The sequence below is a fragment of the Plectropomus leopardus genome, chromosome 17, assembly GCF_026936395.1.
Source record: "Plectropomus leopardus strain MGB_pleo_1.0 chromosome 17, ASM2693639v1, whole genome shotgun sequence".
In the NCBI taxonomy this organism is placed as follows: domain Eukaryota; kingdom Metazoa; phylum Chordata; class Actinopteri; order Perciformes; family Serranidae; genus Plectropomus; species Plectropomus leopardus.
The window spans coordinates 18748443-18770464 of record NC_142192.1 but is presented as its reverse complement, the minus strand read 5'-3'; the positions used below and the strand labels follow the sequence as shown (position 1 = coordinate 18770464).

Below are 22022 nucleotides of genomic sequence, written 5' to 3'. Positions count from 1 at the left end.
TTTTCTTAATTTCTATATTTTCTTCTTATGGTGTTTACAGACAATCGCTGCCTGCTGGTACGGAGAGTTATTTCCTCTTACGCAGGTGTAGAACATACGTGCTGGTTGGCTGCCGGCTGTAGTCTTTGGTCGTGGTTGTGTTTTCATGTGCAACTTTTTGGATGAGACAGAGAAGATTTGATGAAACGTGAATGTGTTGGTTTAGTATGTTTGGGACTTTACTTAGTGCCCAAGTAGGTAAAAAGCCTTGCAACACACATCTAAAAGATTTCATGGAAAAAAGACCGATAGGAGAGGCGTTTGAATCATGTTCTGTGCGATAGGTGCGATGTTTCATTTGAATTGAGCAGAAATTTGTTGTCTGCCATCCTGTGCGCAAATAAAATTCAGTGGCTTCAATGGTTTATTTAAATAACAGTGTATTAAACGTAAAAGCATTAACTGTGATAGCGAAGAAGTATCACTATATGCAGTGCACGATACTGATGATACTTCATGCCCTTTTAAAGGAAAAGCAACTGCGTTTGTCCTCCAGTCAGTCCCTGCTGTTGCTGTATCTCAAAAGACAGGACGGATTGAGTTCCATCCAAACTTTCACAATGAAAGTGAAAGAGATTAATCTAATTTTACCACGTTGAATATAAGTTCTTGTGACAAGTGAACAGAGCTACACACACTGAGAGAAGACGATAGAAACCCGTATCCTTCTCAACCATGTATTTGGACTCAAATTTGAAAGCTGAAGTTTTATCTTCACTTCTTGGACAGATCATTACACCCTATGACAAGAAAGGACAAACACCCGCAGAAAATATTTTGTCAATTGACGACTTCCATCTCTACAACATCACTGGGAAACGACAGGCTTATGTGAACGAACTTTTCATCAACGAGGAAGAATTTTTCGATGAAATGTATGACTTTGACTTCACAAATCTCTCTGACTCGTCTGCGTGCCTGAGAGGTGAGGAGCTATATGAGCGTCCAAAAGGCTGGTACCGCATGGCCTTAAAGGTCAAAGGTAAATATCCAGACGGAGACACCTGGTTGGGCACAGACGGATGGAGGAGTTACTCCGTTCCTGGAGAATGGCCTGTTTCCTACCATGGAACAAGCTTAGGTGGAGCCAAAGGCATCATCAGGAGTCACTACAAAGCAGGATTTGGAGATTTGTATGGAAGAGGAATCTACTCAACACCAGACATAGGTGTAGCTGAGAGAGAGGCATATGCCACGACCTTTCTATCAGAGACGACAGGGAAACGTTACAAAGTGATTCTGCAAAATCGAATTAATCCTTTCTTTCGAGAGATCTGCCAGCGATCTGACTATTGGCTTATTTGTGTTCACAAAGAAGTGACTGCGGAGGAGGAGAAATACCTAGTGGAGAACTCTATTCGACCTTATGGCATTCTGATTAAAGAAATAAGCGACGATGATGGTAACTGTGATAAAACACATCCTAGCAACAGCCTGTTTACCCTGCATCCATCCAACAGGCAAAACCAGTGTCCCCAGAGTAAAGAGGCAGTTATTGGTGCCTGCTAAGAGACACCTCAAGTCTGTTGTATCCTCATCCACTCAAAAATAAAATATTGTTTTTTTGGGGGGGTAGCTCGAAAAGGAATACAACTGCATTTCAGTACAACTGCGTTTCATTCGGCCACCCTGTGTGGTAGAATAAAAATAAATTAACCCCTTGAACATTAAAGACAGAAATGATGACACTACTGGTGACGATATAATTACTCATATACTCGTTTGAACTTCGTGCTTGTAGCGCTGTTTAATTAGAGCAAGGTATCGTTTTCTCAGTTGCTTTATTCTCTGCGTATGATTACTTGCTTTTTCTTGCGTCCATCTTAAGTTTGGCAGTAAATGTTTACGTATAAACCAATTAACAAAGCTTTTTCCATAGTTTTACAAAAATGCTGTATTAAACACTGAAGTATTTATGGCTGACTGATTTGAAAGCGTATTGATGTGAACTGTAGGTTTTATCATGTTTTTCGATTGTGTATTTATTTTGGCCTTGCTGAATTGTGAAGAATTTCTGGCAAAATATTTGTGCTTTTATTACTGAGAATATTGATGATAGTTTTATCTTGCTTTTAAGGAATGTGTTCTTTGCTCTCCTGGAAAAAATACATAGAAAAACAGCTGGGTACATGATTAATCTTAGAATTATAATGACAAATTTTCAGATTCACGAAAGCAAGTTCACAAGGCAAGAAACCATGCTTTATGAGTTCAAGCAATTCATTCATTCATTTCAACAATGTCTGAAACAAAAAGCAATTCAAACTGTAACCGCTCGTACTATGTCAAGCATTTTCTGTGCTGTGAGTTTCATTCAAATGAGGCAGCGCAAATCATGTTACCGTTAATCAACTTGGTAAAGTTTGTGTAACCAGTGTCAGAATGTAGTGAGACAATGTAGTGAGTGAAGTTTGAAATAAAACTGGCTGTTGGCTGACACAGACCACGCAGGTGTCTTCTGTTATTGTGCTTTTACCATAGTCCTTAAACAAATGGTTTGATAAAATTCAAGGTAAAGAAAACAGAGACCTCTTTGTGAAAAGATTTGATTTAAAAAGGATTCTTGAGTCCTTATGACAGAAAAAAGATCTGAATAAGAAAGTAAATACTGCTTTATAGAAATGATTGTCTTTTCAAGCCTCAGTGGTGTTGTTTTAACTGTATTTTCTATCACATAAATGAGCAGGTTGTTAGTTTTCTTTGTACATTAGAGATACAGTAGTTTCCTCTCACTGAATGACCTTTGAGCTCAACATTTACAAAAACAACATTTGCAGTGCCACTCCTTCTGTAATGTCTAACCAGATTTTCTGGTATTGATGGAAAGTCACCCTCTAACATCCATTATCTCTTGAATTTTCCACACTCCAAACAGGACAAAACATGAAACTCCGGTTTCTGCTGAGCATGTTATCCAACGTAGATTCAAACCATGAGTCAAATTGAAAGTGAAAATAACTCTCTTATAAAAGTTTCTATGAAAAGAGGTCAGCTCAAACACACCGTGAACAAGAGAAGGTAACAACAACTTTGCTGTCATCCTCCACAACCATGTATTTGGACTCAAATTTGAAAGCTGAAGTTTTGTCGTCAATTCTTGGACAAATTGTTAAACCCTATGACAAGAAAGGACAAACAGCCACAGGAAGTATTTTGTCAGTTGACGACTTCCATCTCTACAACATCACTGGGAAACGAAAGGCTTATGTGAAGGAACTTTTCATCGATGAGGAAGAATTTTTCGATGAAATGTATGACTTTGACTTCACAAATCTCTCTGACTCATCTGTGTGCCTGAGAGGTAAGGAGCTATATGAGCGTCCAAAAGGCTGGTACCGCATGGCCTTAAAGGTCAAAGGTAAATATCCAGACGGAGACACCTGGTTGGGCACAGACGGATGGAGGAGTTACTCCGTTCCTGGAGAATGGCCTGTTTCCTACCATGGAACAAGCTTAGGTGGAGCCAAAGGCATCATCAGGAGTCACTACAAAGCAGGATTTGGAGAGTTTTATGGAAGAGGAATCTACTCAACACCATACATAGATGTAGCTGAGAGAGAGGCATATGCCATGACCTTTCTATCAGAGACGACAGGGAAACGTTACAAAGTGATCCTGCAAAATCGAATTAATCCTAAAAAGAGAAAGATCTGCCGACGATCTAACTACTGGCTCATTCCTGTTGATAAAGGAACGTCTGCTGAGAAGGAGAAGAAGATCGTGGAGAGCTCCATTCGACCTTACGGCATTCTGATACAGGAATTAAACAACAACAAAAGCAACCGCCATGATGCTGTTGACGGTATTGGTTCATTCTACTCTGCAGTTTAAATAATAGAGCAAGAGCAGGTGTCTTATTGTCTGCTGATGTAACACCTTTCACGATCATAATTCAGATTGACTGATTTCATTGGATAATTTAATTTTAGAATAGAAACACCAGCTCAGCCAAGGCTGCAATTGATAAAAAAAGTAAAAGTCAGGTATGACAATAAAGCCCAAAGGCTTATTTCCACTGTGATCCCTTCGAGGTTCACGTTTCTTGTGTCTGTTATCGTAATGTCTTCACAATTCAAAGTTGTCACTGACATTCAATCCAATGGAGGAACTAGTTAACAAAGCTGTGTCAAAAATCATTGTGATGAAAGAGCAACACTTACACATTAAAGGACTGTTTCAAACATACAATAACAGATTTAATAATGCATTATTTAGGGTCTGAAAACTCAGCTTCTTACTGGGATTATAAGGGTCTTACATGAACACACAATTTACTACAAAACTACAATAATTCTGTGATTTTACACAAGATTAGTTTGTCTGAAATAACTAAGACTGATGGGGAAAAAATAAGACAATTAACTGAGTTTGTGATTGTTAATCTCTTTGTAAATAAGAACTAAAGATGTTTTGTCTCCTCATTGTTACTTGGGCGCAGGCTTACGGAAGAGTCTCTCTGTACCTGGAGATTTGTCTGTTTCCAACCATGGACGCAACTTTGATGATGACAGTGATGATGACAGTGATGATGACAGTGATGATGACAGCATCCATAACACTGGTTCACCTGAAGGTTTTTTCATTCACTATTTTCAGCAGTTTGGACATTTAAGTAGAGCCAGAGCAAGTGAATCAATGTGTCCACATTCTTTAAATAAATACTAAAGATGATTTGTTTTCTAACGTCTACTAAGGCACAGATGGATGGAGGGGTCGCTCTGTACGTGAACAAAGGCCAGTTTCCTACCATGGAACAAGCTTGGATGAAGCCTCAGGCATCATCAGAAGTCACAACAAAGCAGAAGGACAAAAGTCAGTGGAGAGTTTGATAATGACGGTTTTAACAATGCTGGTTCTCCTGGTGGTTTTCTTCATTTGTTCTATTCTTCATGTCTAACACTGTTGAAATAGAGCCAGAGCAAGTGTCAAATTGTTGCTCAGGGGGCTTTCAAGAGCTCCTGTTTCCTGTGTCTATAACTCGACTCTCTTCATGATGTAAAATTTACATTGATTTTCAATCCATTGTATAACCTGATTAACAAAGCTGTGTCCCAAACTGCTGCATTGGATAATCATCAACAGTAAAACTTTTACTTAACTTACAGAACACACTAGCTTTAGTAAATAAGCAGACTTTATGTTAAAGGTCTGAAGTTTCATTTAATCAATCAATTTCTAACTATGAATGATGGGGGTCCTATATGAACACACTGTTTTCTGTTATTACTGTGTGTCAACATTAATCTGTACAGAGATAATAAGTAAATATGTTTCTACTCTCTTTTCTGTTATAGAGAATCACTGTTTTGCAACCAAGTATTTAGGTGCATTAATAACTACCAGCTATAATGAGAAATATTTGTAGAGTCTTGTGGTTTACAAACATTAAGAAAATCAATCACTGATGATATACTGCACAGTAAATTCTTTTTAAATTAACGTAATTTAATTTCCTTGTTAAACCTGCAAAATGTGTATCAATGATTCATTTGGGATTTTACTATGAATAAAGGTTTGTGAATTCTCTTCCCGTCAGTGTTTTATTGGTGCTGGGGTGTTTCGAACAGTTTAACTGCTGGCTGAAAAAAAAATGTGCCTTATGTGAAACTGTGCTGAGCATATAAGTTATAATACAAATGGCTGATACGGTTTAAAGTAAAGAAAACACAGACCTTCTTTGTACAATGAGGTATAAGTACAAGCACAGATCAAGGAGGCAAATCTTAAAACCTAATAACAGACAAATGATCTAAAGACAGCAGAAAATAAAGTTGATATCGAAATAGTTTTCCTTTCAAGCCTCAATGGAATAGTTTTTCACTGTATTTTCCTTCACAGAAACATGTTTTGGGTTTGTGAAATATGGTTTCCTCTCACTGAATGAGGTTTGAGCTCAGTATTTAGAAAACCAACTTTTGTAGTGCAACTCTCTCCTTGATTTGGTTTCCTGTTCTTCATGACAATGCTATCATTTATATTTTCTTCTTTCAAGTCACTGACAACATTTGCATTTAATCTTTTTCCACAAATATTTGCTTATTTGTTTAGATCTACAGATAAATAACTATATATATATATATATATATATATATATATATACACATATATAATATGTACTGTTTTTTCGCTACCTTAGCAATGTAATACATACATTTGACATACATGCCAGCATTTATATGTGCAATCCTGTGTGTGATTATAGTGATCAGAGAGCGACAGAAACTATACCTCTTAAAATGTAGTTCTGGTAGTTCTGGTCTGCCTCTGCTCCCACCTTGATGAGACACGTCAGACCTTCAGCCATCACAAACTCATGGACCAGATCTTTGTCATCCTGAAATAAAAAAAAAAAATGGAGCTTATATGTTACGGGAGTTCTTTTTCAGGAGTTTTTCCTTAGATGATGAGAGGGTCTAAGGGCAGAGGGATGTAGTTCGCTGTAAAACCCTCTGAGGCAAACTGTGTTTTGTGATAATGAGCTTTATAAATAAAATTGACTTGACTTGACTTATGAGAATATAGACTGGCAGCACACTTAAAAAGATGCAAATAAAATCCCCCCCACAACTCCAAATTGCATTTAATTGTACTCCTGTTGCATTCTCTTCTGTTACCACATGATGTCAGTAATGTGCAGGACCAGGACTTCCATTGACAGTACAGGAACTTTCAATCCCCCACCGGTTCAGCTTGCATGCATGCACGCACTACAACAACAACAACAATTTTTTTGTTGTTGTTTGTGACAGATCATCTCTTATGTCAAAACCTTCGAGGCAGTTGTTTGACTCCTACACTAATATTGCACTCAGGTGCACTAAAATTAAGCATGAAACATAAAGTATTGTATTGTATCTGACCAAAGCTTTATGCAGCAGCAGTGAAATGATGAGGACATGTAATGGGTGTTTTTATTAAACTGGTAAATCAATGTCACTGCATTTGCCATCATTTACTTCCAAGCTCCCGTCACATGGTCACATTTTTGGGGCCTTTAAAGTGGGTGCAAACTGTACCTGTGATACCAACAAGTAAAATGACATGCTGCTGTAATATCTATAAAATAAAGTTCTCACATTGCTGTTTTTTGCTGAACTATATCTGTGTCTCCTTGTGTGTGCATGAGTGCTCTAGAAACGGACTCCTCTCATCTTAAAATAAAGATTCACACAAACACAAATGCAAACACCCACACCCACAGACTTACACACACCCACACAGATACACACACAGGGAGAGAAATGCCACGTTGATGGAGATCCCTGTCATCATGGAGGCGCACGGTGGCCACAATCACTAACTGTATATTACAACAACAAACTGACAGTAGCTGCATGTGAATTATGTGTGTGTTACCTGAAAAATCTGCTTTAGCGAGAACAGAGCCCTCCTCAAGTCACGTCCATTGGAGTTATACAGTCTTTCTGGAGAGAGAGAAACAAAGCAGAGGTTATTTGTCTATAATGAACAAACTGTAACAAGGCTTAGTAGAGTAACCCATTTCATAAAGCTCATACAAAATGTGAAGATGATTTTTTTTTAAATGTTTAGATCTTGAAACAAGTCCTTGTTGTCACAATCTGTTTGTATTCCCCTGTGCACCTTTCATCTCTCAACAATCCTCATGTGCTTCATGACGAGATCAATAAAACTTGGAAGGAAAATGAGTCTCAGCTGTGCAAAAGTTGCACAATAAGTCGATGGAACCAATCACACTGCTGCGCTCTGATCACCTGAGGCAGGCACTTCATCACACACTTTCGCCGCGTCCTCACTCCCTGAGCAACACGTGCATGGTCTCTCTCTCACACACACAGAAACACACAGGGACGCACACACACGTTGCAGTGGTGATTAGAGTTGTACTGGAATGTTAATGAGCTGCTGGCCGGACTTCAACGGTGAGGTATTCAGGTCACGACACGGAAAGCACTCAGAACCAACGACCACGAGCTTGTATACATTGACATTTAGCCTTTATTATTTCTATCCTTCAGCACAAAGACATTATTAATATACTTCTATCATATTACAGACTCTTAAACTGTTGTAAATTGCGACTCTGAGCTGTACCAGGTATTTCGTATCTTTTATGGCAACATAAATAGCACTTTTGTTTCCCTTTTTTACAGTTTAAAGTTTAACACCCAAAGCTGTTTTCATGCACTCAATAGATATATTTCTCATGTATTTGATCACAAATTTGTTAAAATCTGTTTTTAGTTTGCACTTTTTCCATGATAATCCATCCACCTGTCAGGTGTGGCATATCACAATGCTGATTAAGCACCATCATTACTACACAGGCGTGCCTCGGTATGGTCACAATTAAAGGCAACTCTGAGAAGTGCAGTTTGATCACACAAGACAATGTCCCAGATGTCACACGTTTTGAGGGATTGGCAATTGGCAGGCTGACTGGAGGAGTGTCCCCAAAAGCTGTTGGCTGTGAGTGTTCATTTTACTACCATAAGCTGTCTCCAATATCGTTTCATTGAATTTGGCAGCACATCCAAACGGCCTAACGACTGCACAGCTGCTGTCAGGTCAAGACCCTGGTTCTGTGCAGAAAAATCTTCAATTGTACGAACCAATTGTTGCAGCTGCTCTGATGGCTGATCTCAGATGATCTTACAAGTAAAGACGCTGGATGTGAGAGGGTGGATGTATGACACGGAGAAGTGCTGACTAGGACAACCTTTAATAAATCTGCAACCAAAATTTGAGAGAAATGTATCTACTGAGTGCATACAAAAGCCTTAACCTTAAACCTTTGAAAAATGGGGCTGTACTTAACACTGTTGTTCTAAATGTTACTATACTTTCCATCATTTGTCTTTCTGCTCCCCTGCATATACAAGTATTTTAAGTGCTCTGCATTAAGCTCAATCTGCTCAGCAAGTCTGCAAGTCTGCTCAGTTGAGTGTTCATACTGTCCGTTTGTGTGTATGAACAGTTGTGTGTTCAACTCTGTGTCAGCAGGGGGTTTGGGAGTCTGTGTGTGTAAATCCAGAGTTTGCATGTTGATGACAAATCCTTCAGTGCATCAGGAGGGGGTTAAAAGTGTGCAGAGATAAAGGCCTGCTGTCTGGAGCACAGTGGTAACTGTCACTAAGCTAGACGAGGCTAACCCAAGGCCGGGGTCAAAATCGTTATTCTGCACACAGACGAAGAATTACAGTCCAGTCTGTCTCTCCATCTGCAGGACCCTTTCTGTGAGTTCAGCAGCCGCATTTATGAAATGAACTGGCGATGAGTGTCAATGTGAGGAAAGAAGTGACTCCAAACTCAATAAAAAAGCAAAAACTACGGTAGGAGAGAATAGAGGAAACAAAATCAGTATGAAAGAGGGGGACTAAGATTAAGACAGACAGGACAGAAAAAGAAAAGAAAAGGAGGGAAATGAAAAGAAAAAAAAGGAAAGGAACGGGGTAACCGAGTGAACAGACCAGGATTTGATTTGAGGAAAGAAAGCCAATTGCTTCTGGGTAATGAAGGCACAGGCGACCAATGAGAGAGCCTAAATCGTGGAAGTCCCCTTCCAAAAATACACAAAGTACATACATGTCTCTGCTATGCCTTTTGAATAATATAAAATGTTGATTTTTAACATTTTCTAAGCTAGTCTAGCTGAAAGCCTGGTAGTTAACCCTTTAACTTTTGAAACTTTGACACTGTTCTTGTGCTGTGTTCAGACCCCTTCAAAAGTATTTAAACCTTCAAACCATGAGCAAATTGGTTTGCTTTCTTTTGAAAATATGGGGAAAAGTCAATGAGCAACTTGACAAGAAGTGCATTGCAAATTGCAGGATATTGGTCATTTTGGATTTTTTTTTATAATAAGCTAGGGAAAAATGTTCCACAACTAGATTTATAATTATGACTGTATGTTTTAAATTATTTTACAGAATTATTATTATTATTAATATTTACATGTTTGTCTTTGTTTTGTTTTGTACTTTTCTTTCTGCTAATTTTTAGGCAATTTTCTTGTACTTTTACTTACTTTACTTTTACTTTTACTTGTACTACTTCTTTTTTTATAGCTAATTTTTGAGTAATTTCTTCTGAAGTTATTTACGTGTTTCAAGGGGTTAAAAGGGACAAACAACCACAATGTGCTTACTTAAACACAAAATCTTCTGTTAAATTCAAAAATCTATCTGCTCAAACAATGATTAGCCAAACATATATACGACCTTTCATTCGGTTTAATGTTATTTGGTGGCAGGTGCAATGACCTCATTCGACAAATCACAACAGACTGGCTCAGCTTTTAACTCCTGGTCTGATTTCCTCGCTCTCGTTTCTCAAGGTTTCCCTGGAAATCAAGTGGCCACTCACTGATGCGGGGAACACTCTGTCTAACCCTTGAGGGTCGACGCTTGATTCAGTCAGTCACGTGTAATGTTCATGTTCTTCATCCGCCTGTGAGTGTGGCTGTCAGGGTAACCTTTACCAAAACGTCTGCTGTCCATCAGGAGCATGTCAGCAGCAGCGATAAGCCTTAAAATTGTCTTGATTCATTCCGTACTGCTGATGATGCAGTCAGGTGTGAAAAGGTGGGCATTATAATTAGCTGGAGTTTAGAGGGACAACTACCAACAATGTAAATAAACACGCACTGACGAGAAAAGTGCACTCAGATCTCTGCCAAGTGACCGTGTTCCAGGTGAGACGCACCTGCCTGAGCTGACTGCGGGCACACTAGACAAGTTCAACGTCCAAAAGAGTGCCAAAATAATAACAAAAGTGCCAGAAGCTAATAAAAATACATGCCTTGTCTGCTTTTGACAGAGCCCAGAGCAGACAGTTTTCCTGCTAGCAGGCGCTGTATGTGACATATACAAAATAATTATGAGGATGAATGTATTTTTTAAGGGCTGCCTCTCAAAAGTTGGACATTCGAATCATCAGTCGGAGACCCTCAGTCGACTGAGATTCCTTCAAGTGGAGCAGTTGTTTTTTTTATGTGTATTTATAGGGACCAAACTTTTATATAAATGTCAGGCTTTAAACAACAACAAAGGCCAAAATGTGACCTGCGACAGATGATAGGGTTTGTTTCGTTTAGCCGAGTCGATTTCCGGAAAACACACGGTCCCTACACGCCAGTCCAGAGAAGTGAGCAGTCAATGACGGTATGAAATGTTAAAAATTGTGAATCACTGCAACAAGAGGTTCTTCAGTGTACAGTCACACATGTGCACAAAAAATATTAGGCGTATTGGTCAAGTAATATGCATAGGACCAATTAAGGACCTGCTAGTGATTTATTATCCTCGCTGGATACAGATGCTGTACAGTATGTGATAAGCTGTCAGGTCACATTATAACAAACAAAACTTCAACACCATCACACTGTTTTTATATGAAAATTAACCACCTTCATAATTAAGCTACTATAGGAATGAATACCATTATACTATGATATAATATTATATTACTATAATATTTACATATTGTTTTGTGAGTTAAGTGACAAATTCTGCCACTTGGGTGAGGTAATTTTATTTTTTTTTCCAAAGACAAAAACCTTCTATCATAGATTTTCTTTAATCAAATGTCTTCATTTTCTAAATACAAAAACAGTGAGTGAATTCCTCAATAATTTTATTTAACCTATTAAAGTGTTTTTTTACAGTTCAACCAACAGTCTTTCATGCCAACATGAATGTTGTCCTGGCGATACCCTGTAATCACTTGACAGTTGCTAACAGAGTTTCGTCAACATAATTACCCTTCTTCTCCAGAGTAAACAGAATCTGACACGCTAAATAATCAATGGGCCACTTTCCCATTGGCACAAAGTCTCCAGCTGTCCTATCACTGCGGGTCTGGAGTGATGGTGCATTCAAGCTGGAAATACTTCAAACAAATGGCCTTTAACCTCCGGGCCAAACAGCTTGGCCTAACAACACTACTTTATGTCTGCATTTCTATAAAGGGAGACTGATATAATAGCAAAACACAAACTTCTTATCAAATGCCATTCACTGGACTAAGAGACAGAAGAGTCGATATGGGAGTAAGTGAAGAGCAAGGAGAGAAGAATTGCAAAAAGATGGGTTTTAAAGGGCGGATTTGTCCACGTGTCTTCTGCTGGTCATTCTCCTTTTTTCCTGGCCCTAGGTTTTATTATTGTCACAAGAAAAGCTGAAACACTCACTGGGATGTGTCATTGTGGTTTGTGCATATGTGTGTGTGCACAAGCCCATGTGTAAGCCAGTGCCTAACTGCAGACAGACAGATGAAGGAAAGACAGCTAGGCACATTTCATTTATAGGTTTGCTTGGAGTTTTACTGTTTTGTTTTGGACGACTGGCAGTTTTTGTCCACACTGTTTCACCATGACCTCACACGCACTGCAATATGTGAGCCTTTAACGAGTCATTTAGTCCCGTATTCCATCTTAAATTTTTTTAATTTTCTTAAAGCGGGGGAGAAAAAAATCAGCCAGCAGAATAAGAATGTTATTTCCACTTATTTCTAAGGCTGACTCAATTGATTCATGTAAAACGCACATCTCTAATGATATCTAACAACACACAAAACCTATAAATTGTAAACAAAGTGTCTGTGGGCTTTCTCAAGCCTTATCAAAAAAAAGTCTATTACATCCTTAACACCACAAGTTAAAATCCCACATATATAATAATAATATGTCATTACTTGCATCTTCTGTAAAGTCCTGTTAAAACGATTTGATGTATGGATTAATTACCACGTGCATTTCTTTCAGAATATAGCAGAAAAACACACTGGAAGAACGTGTATGTGCATTAGCACATGTGCGCATCTGTGCGTGGGAGTGTCCTCTGCTGTGAAACAGGGATTCCCCCGGTGCAGAGGCTGTCTGCTAAGTCGTTCAGGAGTGGTCAGATCCCTCCTTCCCCTACTGTCGTAATGAGATTAGTGCTGTGACCCTTCAGCTTTGACTAATCCCTCAACATTTACTGTACCATCTACACATCTCCAAACAGAAAAACACGCAGGCCAGCTGAGGCTACATTAGGCCTAATCCACAGCAATTACACTCAAAACTGTACTGTGCTTTGCTGTAATGCTGCTACACATCAAATGCAAAATCCCAGTGTCCCCAGTTGACTGAGGTCTAACTCTGCTTAGTTGGCGTCAGCAAAAGGCAGCAACAGTTTAGTGCGACTATGCTTAATCCTCAGATTTAACAATAGGCAGCCAGCTCAGCAGATGTTTCTTAAAGTCAATCTGGTTACGGAAACGGTGAAATGCAGGTGAGATTCTGCAGACTGACGACAAAAAAATGCGAGGACACATCGAGAAAAAAAAATAAAAATTTTTGGCATTCATTACAAGAGCATCACAGTCATTTATAAGCATTATAGATACAGATAGGTATCTGTACTTGATACCTTTCAGGTACTGACCAAGATAACCTAGTACAGAGTAATATAGAAATTTCTCCTGTCAAACGATTGCTGCATTCTCTCCTTTCTGTACCCGGATCTAGAAAAAATAAGTATTTGTATGATTTTGCTTGCAGCCAACAAACATTCTTTGATTTAATGCCACATGTGATTGGCCCACTACTACAGCAGCTAATACTTACAGGGCCTTTCCAAAACCGAATGCTATCCACTCCCACTCTGTGTCACTTTGTTTGTAGTCACCTTTTTTAAATTAAATGAAGCACCCTCCATCAGGGTGTAGGGTGTAACTACAGCAGCAAGCTTTGGGACAAACCATCCTCTGGAAAAAGGAGTTGTCATAATATTTGGTAACCATGCAGAAAAATAAAGCTTTCTCCTATTTGATGTTTTTCTTTTATTTGATCTGCAGGCTTTGCTAAAGTTTACTGGAATTTTGGTAGGCTTTATTATCCCTTTGCCATTAAAAAAAATAAAAATAGAATAAATAGTAAAATTACGAAATAAATAACCTAAGCAAATACATTACATAAAAATACATAAAAATAAATAAATAGTAATAAAACAAGTCTTGAGATTCACCAGAGACATTTCTTTTTCTTTTGTAAACATTTTGTCATTTTCATTTCATCTGGAACAATTTGCTCAGTTTTTGCAAAATAAACATGACTGCTACTATACAATGCAGCACTTAAGATGTTAATGTCTAAATAACAATGTTAAATGTCTGTCTTTGAGCAGTATACATTCCTAAAATCAGTCACACGGGCCTTTATTTGTATGAAGCATCATCATGATGAACACAATATGGCATTGCATGTGTTAAATAAGTCGGCACTGCGGCAGTCTAGCTGTCGCAGGGTTTATAACCCACTTCCACTCCCTGCTAGTTGGTTTCAGACAGCACTTCATGTGGCGGACTGGCAGTGGGTAGGGAGAGGGTGTAGGGGGTGGTTTGGGAAAGGTTCAACATATGTGAACTTGATCAGGGGGGGGAATTATTTCAGTGTAACACATCCTTTGGGGTCACAGGAAATTTACAGATAAGCATGCACTGAGGTCAACCAAGGGTAATATTTTTCAGGATGGCACAACTGTCTATGGGTCAGGCGAGAGAGGGGTGGGACACAGCTGGTGGTCCTGCATTTAAGCCCAGTTATAACCGCTGACTCTGGAGGATTTCATTGCACCCCTCTAAAAAAGCCTCCACACGGCTGTCTGGGCCAATCAGTCAGTTGGCGTTCAGACTAGGCCTTTGGTGGGATCTAAAATAAAGAAGTGAGAGGAGCATTAGGTGTAAAGGCACGTCGCAGAGCCTGATTTAATCCTAGGAAGTCTTTCCCTCTGTGTGCTGGTATCATGCTAAATATAGGCGGGTTGGGTATCCAACATACTGTATCAAGCCCAGATACTGGGTTCAATCTTTGCCCGGGTCATGCAGTGCACACTGCGCGCTGTCCTGTAGCTCTATATATCAAGGAAAAATTGAGTCATCTGAATGATACAATTTCTCTCATTGGCTGTAAATTTTTAGCCGTGTCAGGAAAAAAATTTTGTTTCCAGCTGAAAACAAGGAATTTCAAACTATTGGCAGATTTGTTTTAAGGCAACTCAATGCAAAACTTAAATGACGCCTTAAAGGGATAGTTTAAAAGTTTTGAGGGTTGATTGTATGCGGTACTTATCCAGAGTCAGTGTTTTGCATACAGTAGATGATAGCCCCCCTCCCCCCAGTTTGGAGAAGCAGGCTGGAGTCCAACGAGCAATGTGCTGCTGTTGACGGAAGTCAACAACAAAAAATATTTAGCCACTGAGAGTATTTTCACCATTTTACCTTCCCGTCAGATTGGGGAAGCCATTAATGGCTTCAGTTCGCCTTCTATGCTCTTGTCAAAGCAACTAGACTCCATTGACATAAAAAATAATTTTAACTCGCTGAACATGGGAGCTGCTAATATATCACTGCTTTGATCAGTTAGTTTGTGTTATTGTGTGAATCCAAACTAACCCTTTTGAAGGCCCAAGCGACACAACACAAAATATTAACCGATCCAGACTGCAGTGAACCAGCAGCTTCCATGTTCACAGTTAAATTACTGCTTTTCTTAATGGAGTCTTGCTTTGAGGAGAGCGACACAACAGCTTCATTTTTCTGTCACTGTCTGACGGCAGAATAAGGAGCGTGTCGACTGACATCTACTGTTTGTAATATACTGTCTATGGAAAAGTACTGCCCCGCTTCAAAAAAATCTGCACTATCCCTTTAAAATTGACCTTTTAATATTTCTCAGTGTGGGTCTGCATTTCATATCAGAGCTCATATGCAAACTGTTGGGAGGTATTTTTTCTCGTGTGCACAAATGTGTGCAGCGGCATGTCCATTAATCTGTAGTTACAAGAATAAATACTCCATCAATCTGTCATAATCGAATGTTGTTTGGACAATAATGCATGATTTCAGTCTCATGTCAAGTGAAGTGAAAGGGAAAAGTTGGCAGGCAGCAAAGGCCAGACTGCTGAGGATAACTCAGTTATTTTGCGACTGTCTATTTTTTGTCTGTTGGTCTTGGCCTACAGTATGAGTACTGGAGACTGATGGTACAGATGACGATAGAGGCCCCATGAGCTTAGTGTGTGTGTGTGTGTGTGTCTCTGTGTGTTTGTAAAAAGAGAGCAAGGGAGAGTGAGACCTCCAAGGTTTCACTGTAGGATTCGGGAGATTTAAAGAATGGCGACGTACGTAGACAGAGAATACATTAGGCTGAGCTACCACACACACATGCGGTACCCTCACAAGTGTGTGTGGACGTCCACAGGTACATACAGTACAACAACAGAGGCCTAAACGCAAACGTACTGTGAATGGAAAGACTTGGGAGTAAGCGAAAACAAACTTTTATATGGTTCCCATAAATCCACCTTGTGGAAACAAACGGCTGCTATATTTTATAGTGAACACACTGATATGCGCTATACAACATACAAACACACTATCATATGTATACACACACACATGCAGTTAAATATCTCTCAGACTGTAACCTTGAACCCTGATGAAGGTCATTAGCTGTGAGAGAAGCTCAGACGCAGATGTCTTCAGGAAGGAAACTTACAGCCACATAAACATAAAAATACACACACACACACACACACACACACACACACACACACACACACACACACACACACACACACACACACTCGCTCACACTCACAACAGTACATCCCAACATACTCCAAGAGCAGAACGTGCCCTGCGCCCTTCATGTGCACCTGGCACCTCCGAATTAGTTCACAAACACATACACACACAGGAATAGCCACCACAACACAAACACAAATACACCCAACTTTTATTGCAGGCAACATGTGTTATCACGGCGATGACAGGCCTGATCCCGACAGCAGCTACACAGTCTAAATTCACACAGAGTCTATCTTAGTAACTATGCTGTATCAACAGGGACAGTGAAGACTCATTACATGCACACATCAATATTGACATCATTGTACATCATTTCACTGTATAAGTAAAAAAAGACTTCTTTTTTTTAGTTTGTTTTCTTAGCAGGGTTGCTGTGATATACTTTAAGGTACACCATGATATAAAAGTCAGCTTTTTTTCAGTTATTTTCCATTTTTAAAAAAAATTTGTCAAGTCTTAATTATAGTGAAAAATATTTGTTCAACAAAAACTAACCCTTCTGTTTTCATTTTTTCTGAATCATACTACTACTACTACTACTACTACTACTACTACTACAACTACTACTACTACTACCACTAATAATAATAATAATAATAATAATAATCGTACCATGACAATCTTATACTGTTACAGCCCGATTTCTTAGGCTATCATTCTTGGATATGAATTTTAAGCTATGTAACTGTTGGAAAACAGGCTAAAATCTTTATGGAAGCCTCAATAATAATCCTATAAAAATAAGACTAATAGTGGAGATCATTGTCGCCTCTATGTCATAGTGTTATTGCAATAATAGTTTTTAGAATAAGTTTACAAGAAATTATTTTTACTGCATTTTTTCATAAATGCTTCAGATTTATTTTTCCCCAACTATGGTAGCATATAATTTTAAAGCACATTCTTATATTAAGCACGTACACTTTCTTGCTGAGAGTTGGATTAGAAGATCAATATTACTACTTTCACATGTGTACGGCATATGCTAAACTACAGGAAGCTTAGCATAAAGACTGGAAACAGAGGGAAATAATTAGCCTGCCTTTTTTCAAAAGTAACTAAAACATCTACCAGCACCTCCAAACTCAATAAAACACACAATATATTTCCTAAAGTCTCTGCTACCAGCATCAGACATGGGCTAAAGGAGGAATTACTGCTGGAGATAGCAAGCGTATATCGATTTAACATATTCATTTGTAAGCAAAACTGCCAAAGTGCAAAGCCGAAAAACTTTGCAGTGATGAAAAATACTTCTTTATGATGACTGTCTAACACTTCTAAATTCCTTTCATTCAACTTTTGCAAAGCTATTGCATGCAACTATTATGTGATGGAGTTTATCTATGATAATGCATTGTTTTAAAGTGTGACCCGATTTTCTGCAGCTTGCAGTCAGACACAATAGCTGATTGTGGGAAATATTGTGCTGCTCAATCCCACATACTAGTCTGCACGTGTGAAACAAGCGTCCAGTGTTTTCCTTCTCTCTTCCCTCACCCTTTGCCCGCCTGTCTCACTCGCTCTCCCCCTGTCTCTCTCTTCCTCTCTCACGTCTCACGCTGGCTGTTGATGTCATCGTTAACTGACTGGATCCACTGGACATGTGCAATGGCAGTCTATGTCAGCAACAAGACTGAAAAAATGAGATGTTGGATGAGAAGATTGATACTTCTCATGTCTTTATGGCAAATTCGAAGCTTAGCTTAGAAGCTTTTACAACTGTTGCGTGCAAATGACAATATGTCACAGAGTTGCACTATAATTGCATATTAGCTATGACAGTGCATTGTTATGGAGATTCACTGGGCATGTGCAATGACATTCAGTGTCAGAAATAAGACAAAAAAGTCAGATGAGCAGACAATTTAACTGAAACCAGAGCTTTCTCTGTGTATATGTTCTCAGTTTTTAAAGTATAATGAGCATTGATGATGATGTAATTATATAATGATTATGATATGATTAATAATTATTTAATGATCCCCAAATCATCATTTCAAGATGGTTTAAGTGTCTAAACTGTTCTTTTAATGGCTTTGAAAATGTATCTTGGCAGTGTTTTTGAAAGTCAGAGTAAACTGGCTGGATTGAGTACACAGAAAAGGGGAGCTTATATAAAAAGACAGCGGAAGACAGACATAAAAGAGAGGAAGGACAGAGAGAGTGAGAAAAGCAAACACAGTAGACACAGAATCCAAAGTAAGACTAACAGCAGCCAGAGTGAGTAAATAGAGAGGATATTGGAGGATATATGCTGCTTGCTGAGTGGATTAGCTGAGTGAAATCTTGCTCTGACTCATACCACACTTGCCTGTTATTACACTCCTCCTTTGCTTGGCAGAGAGTTTATTTCTGTTTGTGACCCTAATACAGCAGACATGATAAAATATAACAAAAGCTACTGTATATGCGAGTTCTGGCACAGTTAAGTGTATTTACAGACAGAGAAGAGACCGAATCAGTTCCAATTTTTGAGACTTTGTTCTGTCTGTTGGTCTTGGCACACAGTATACACTGTATAGATGAGGTTAGAAAGCCCTTTAAAAGTCCAGCGTGTATGATCTAGAGGGAAGTATGAGCAAAAATGGAATACATAATAATAAGTACTTTTCTGTAGTGTGTGATCAACTGAAAAGAAATAATTGTTTTGATTTCATTACCTTAGAACAGGCAGTTTATATCGACCCGGGGTCTTCGTCCACTGAGATTGCAATGTAGCACTGCCATGTTTCTACAGAAGCCGAGGATGGACAAACAAAACACTGGCTTTATATAGGGCCATTCTAGTTTTTTTAACGTGAAACTGCTGTATTCAGTGTTTTTACCACTGAAAATCAAGGGGTGTGTTTGTTTTGGATAAGAAGAGACCTCAGCGGATAATTTGGCTCCTGTTAAAAACCTCATGAATGTCTGGATCTTAAGTTGTAAGAGAAAAGCACAAGCATTAGGGGTCGCTGGGCAAATGGTCAGTCTCTGACGGACCGAACAGAGAAATATTAATTTGTAACGTGAAATTGCTTTATTCGGCGTTTTTAATAGTTTTAATCACCTGGTCATTTATTTCTGGAAAGGAGGAGACCTCTGTAGCTTATTTGGCGTTCAGCAAAAACCACCAGAATAATGACTACTGAGGGAGAATTTCAGCTCATTACAATCTACAGTCCTCACTGCTAGATGGCACTAAATCCCCCTAAAACTTACATATTTGACTTTTAATTCTGTATGTGTGTGTGTGAGTGAGAGAGACAGATATAAAAGAGTACAACTACAGAATGGGGGAAAATTTGTTTTCTAAGTAACCTCTGGATCAAATGGGAAATTAACCTGCAGATGAAATAAATAAAGACAAGATATAAAACTGCTGTACAATACTGCAGAGTGCATGCGTTTATATTGATGATTTGTAATGTTTATGGCTTAGTAGATTTTAAAAAAGTGCATACAAATGTGCAGTGCAACCAAAGTACTCTCTAAATTAAACTGACAGTTCCTTCACTTCTCTGGTCTGAAGTCCGGAGACTTAAGAAGCACAGTGTGTGTTAAACTAAGTAGAAAATGGCAGAACTGTACTAACTGAACCAAAGTTTTCTTTCTTCACTCTTCTCACCTGTAAGTTTGCAGACTACAGAGCTATGACATAACTTGTGGAGCTGCTGCTCTGTCTGGCAGGTGCATTTCCTCCTTGCTTTGTTTTTCCCTTGTGTTTCCCTCCCTAAGTGATCTACCATTTCCCTGGAAATCGTCCCTCTCCCCATCTCTCTCCACACATCCCCTAAACCCATCATCTCTTAAACCCAACGCTGGATGAGATGCCAAGCCCGCAGATTCTCCAGTGTGTGTTCTGGATGTTTAGCTTGTGGTAATTGTAATGTTTTATTGCATTATGTAATAGTTTCAAAATGATTAAAACAGACCAGCCAGAGGTTTTTGCAGGCACACTCAGTTGCACATAAGAACAAGCCCAGACGTAACACTCAGAGGCACACACACACACATACACGCACATATGTAGTGATATATTTCTTACTTTCTTCCAGTAAAAGCACTGCGATTTGGGAAAACAAACCTCAAACAGCAGCGTGTTTTGCCACCACACAACAGTTGGGCTGCTCCTGTTTGTCAGCGTAACTGGAGCCCAGGGAAAACCCTGCCACATCCACAGAAGGCAAGACACTGTAGCATTCAGATCCACCACAGCAGCAACTGATCACCGTGACTATAAACACACAGCTGCAACATACAACTGGATTGCACAGCAAAACCATGGAAGCCATAAATAATCACATTGTAGTTTTACTGCATAATATAGAATTGTAAAGCCTGACAACTGAGTGTAAGCAGTGGCTCAGTTATTTTTATCTGCTTATGACTTCCTGTATTTCAGTGATTTCCAACTGGTGGGTTGTGGTCCAAAAGTGGGTCGCGGGTCCATTCTGAATGGACCCCATGTGAATGTGGGGAAAAAAAAACCTTTATTTTAAAGTATAGTGAATTTCTGGCACTAAGCCTTTATTTTGAAGTGCCATTTCTTCCTGACCTTGGTAATATTTGGCCAATTAACATGCTGTGCCTTTGCAGCATTTTTGTCACTGGTCTTGAAACAATTACACACACTTTTTTGGTCGCACAGACTATTTATTTACTATGTTTTAAGTAATTGCACTTTATTCTTGCAGTACATTTCATTGTGTTCTTAGCCCACATGTTTTTTACACTTTGTTCAATTGAAAATATCATCATTTCTCTAAAGTGTGGACCTTAAACTAATCTGAAATTCGGACCCCGTGGCTGGACCAAGCAGCTACTACTCTATTTAACTTTGTTAAGTACAGAGTCCACCTCTACAACCGGATGTACGACTAAAGTTAGAGTCAGAAAGAAGTTATTTACAGTTAGAGACAACTTAAAGAGTGCTACTGCAGTAGGAATGGAGAACAGCTGCAGGATAGATGCATGTTACAGGCTTTTCTACAGCAGCTAATGCTGTAAAGTTATTCCACCACTTCCACTGCTCTACACCTCCATCCCTAATGCCTCATCAGCCCATCTCTTCATCTCCCACAGCAGTAACTAAGGCATGACTCATGTGGGCGCAATGCTCTCAGTAGCTCCTCGGGGTCTCAGCTGCTGGTGAGGGTAGAGGGGAAACTATTCGAGTGATTTTCTCATTCCTTCTTTCTCTCTGCGAAACACAGAGAGCGGGGCGTATTCTGAATGCATGACTGCTGATGGAGAGATAGTGAAAACAAAATACGGACACATAAACACACATTTGCATGGATGATATCGTGGCTATGCACAGATAAAACAGATTGAGTGACAGGTCTAAACTTGCCAAAGAGCAAGCAAACAGTTCATGGCAAAATATC

General features: G+C 39.1%; 3 protein-coding genes across 3 annotated transcripts in view; 2 read left to right on the top strand and 1 right to left on the bottom strand.

Annotated features, from left to right (window-relative positions):
* The window catches only part of LOC121957789 (FH1/FH2 domain-containing protein 3-like), a 69864-nt gene that overhangs the window by 25645 nt on the left and 22197 nt on the right, over window positions 1-22022 (bottom strand). Inside the window, 2 exon segments of the mRNA XM_088090257.1 lie at window positions 6268-6373; window positions 7396-7463. Of these exon segments, the coding sequence (XP_087946383.1) occupies window positions 6268-6373; window positions 7396-7463 (174 nt within the window).
* Window positions 691-2470, top strand: LOC148186638 (uncharacterized). Its single transcript, XM_088090321.1, has one exon. It carries the CDS (start codon window positions 715-717, stop codon window positions 1546-1548), a length of 834 nt encoding a protein of 277 aa, XP_087946447.1. The 5' UTR covers window positions 691-714; the 3' UTR covers window positions 1549-2470.
* On the top strand, window positions 3004-5565 carry LOC121957790 (uncharacterized). Its single transcript, XM_088090225.1, has 3 exons — window positions 3004-3841; window positions 4478-4612; window positions 4734-5565. The coding sequence occupies exons 1-3, from the start codon at window positions 3091-3093 to the stop codon at window positions 4934-4936; spliced, it is 1089 nt and encodes a 362-aa protein (XP_087946351.1). The 5' UTR covers window positions 3004-3090; the 3' UTR covers window positions 4937-5565.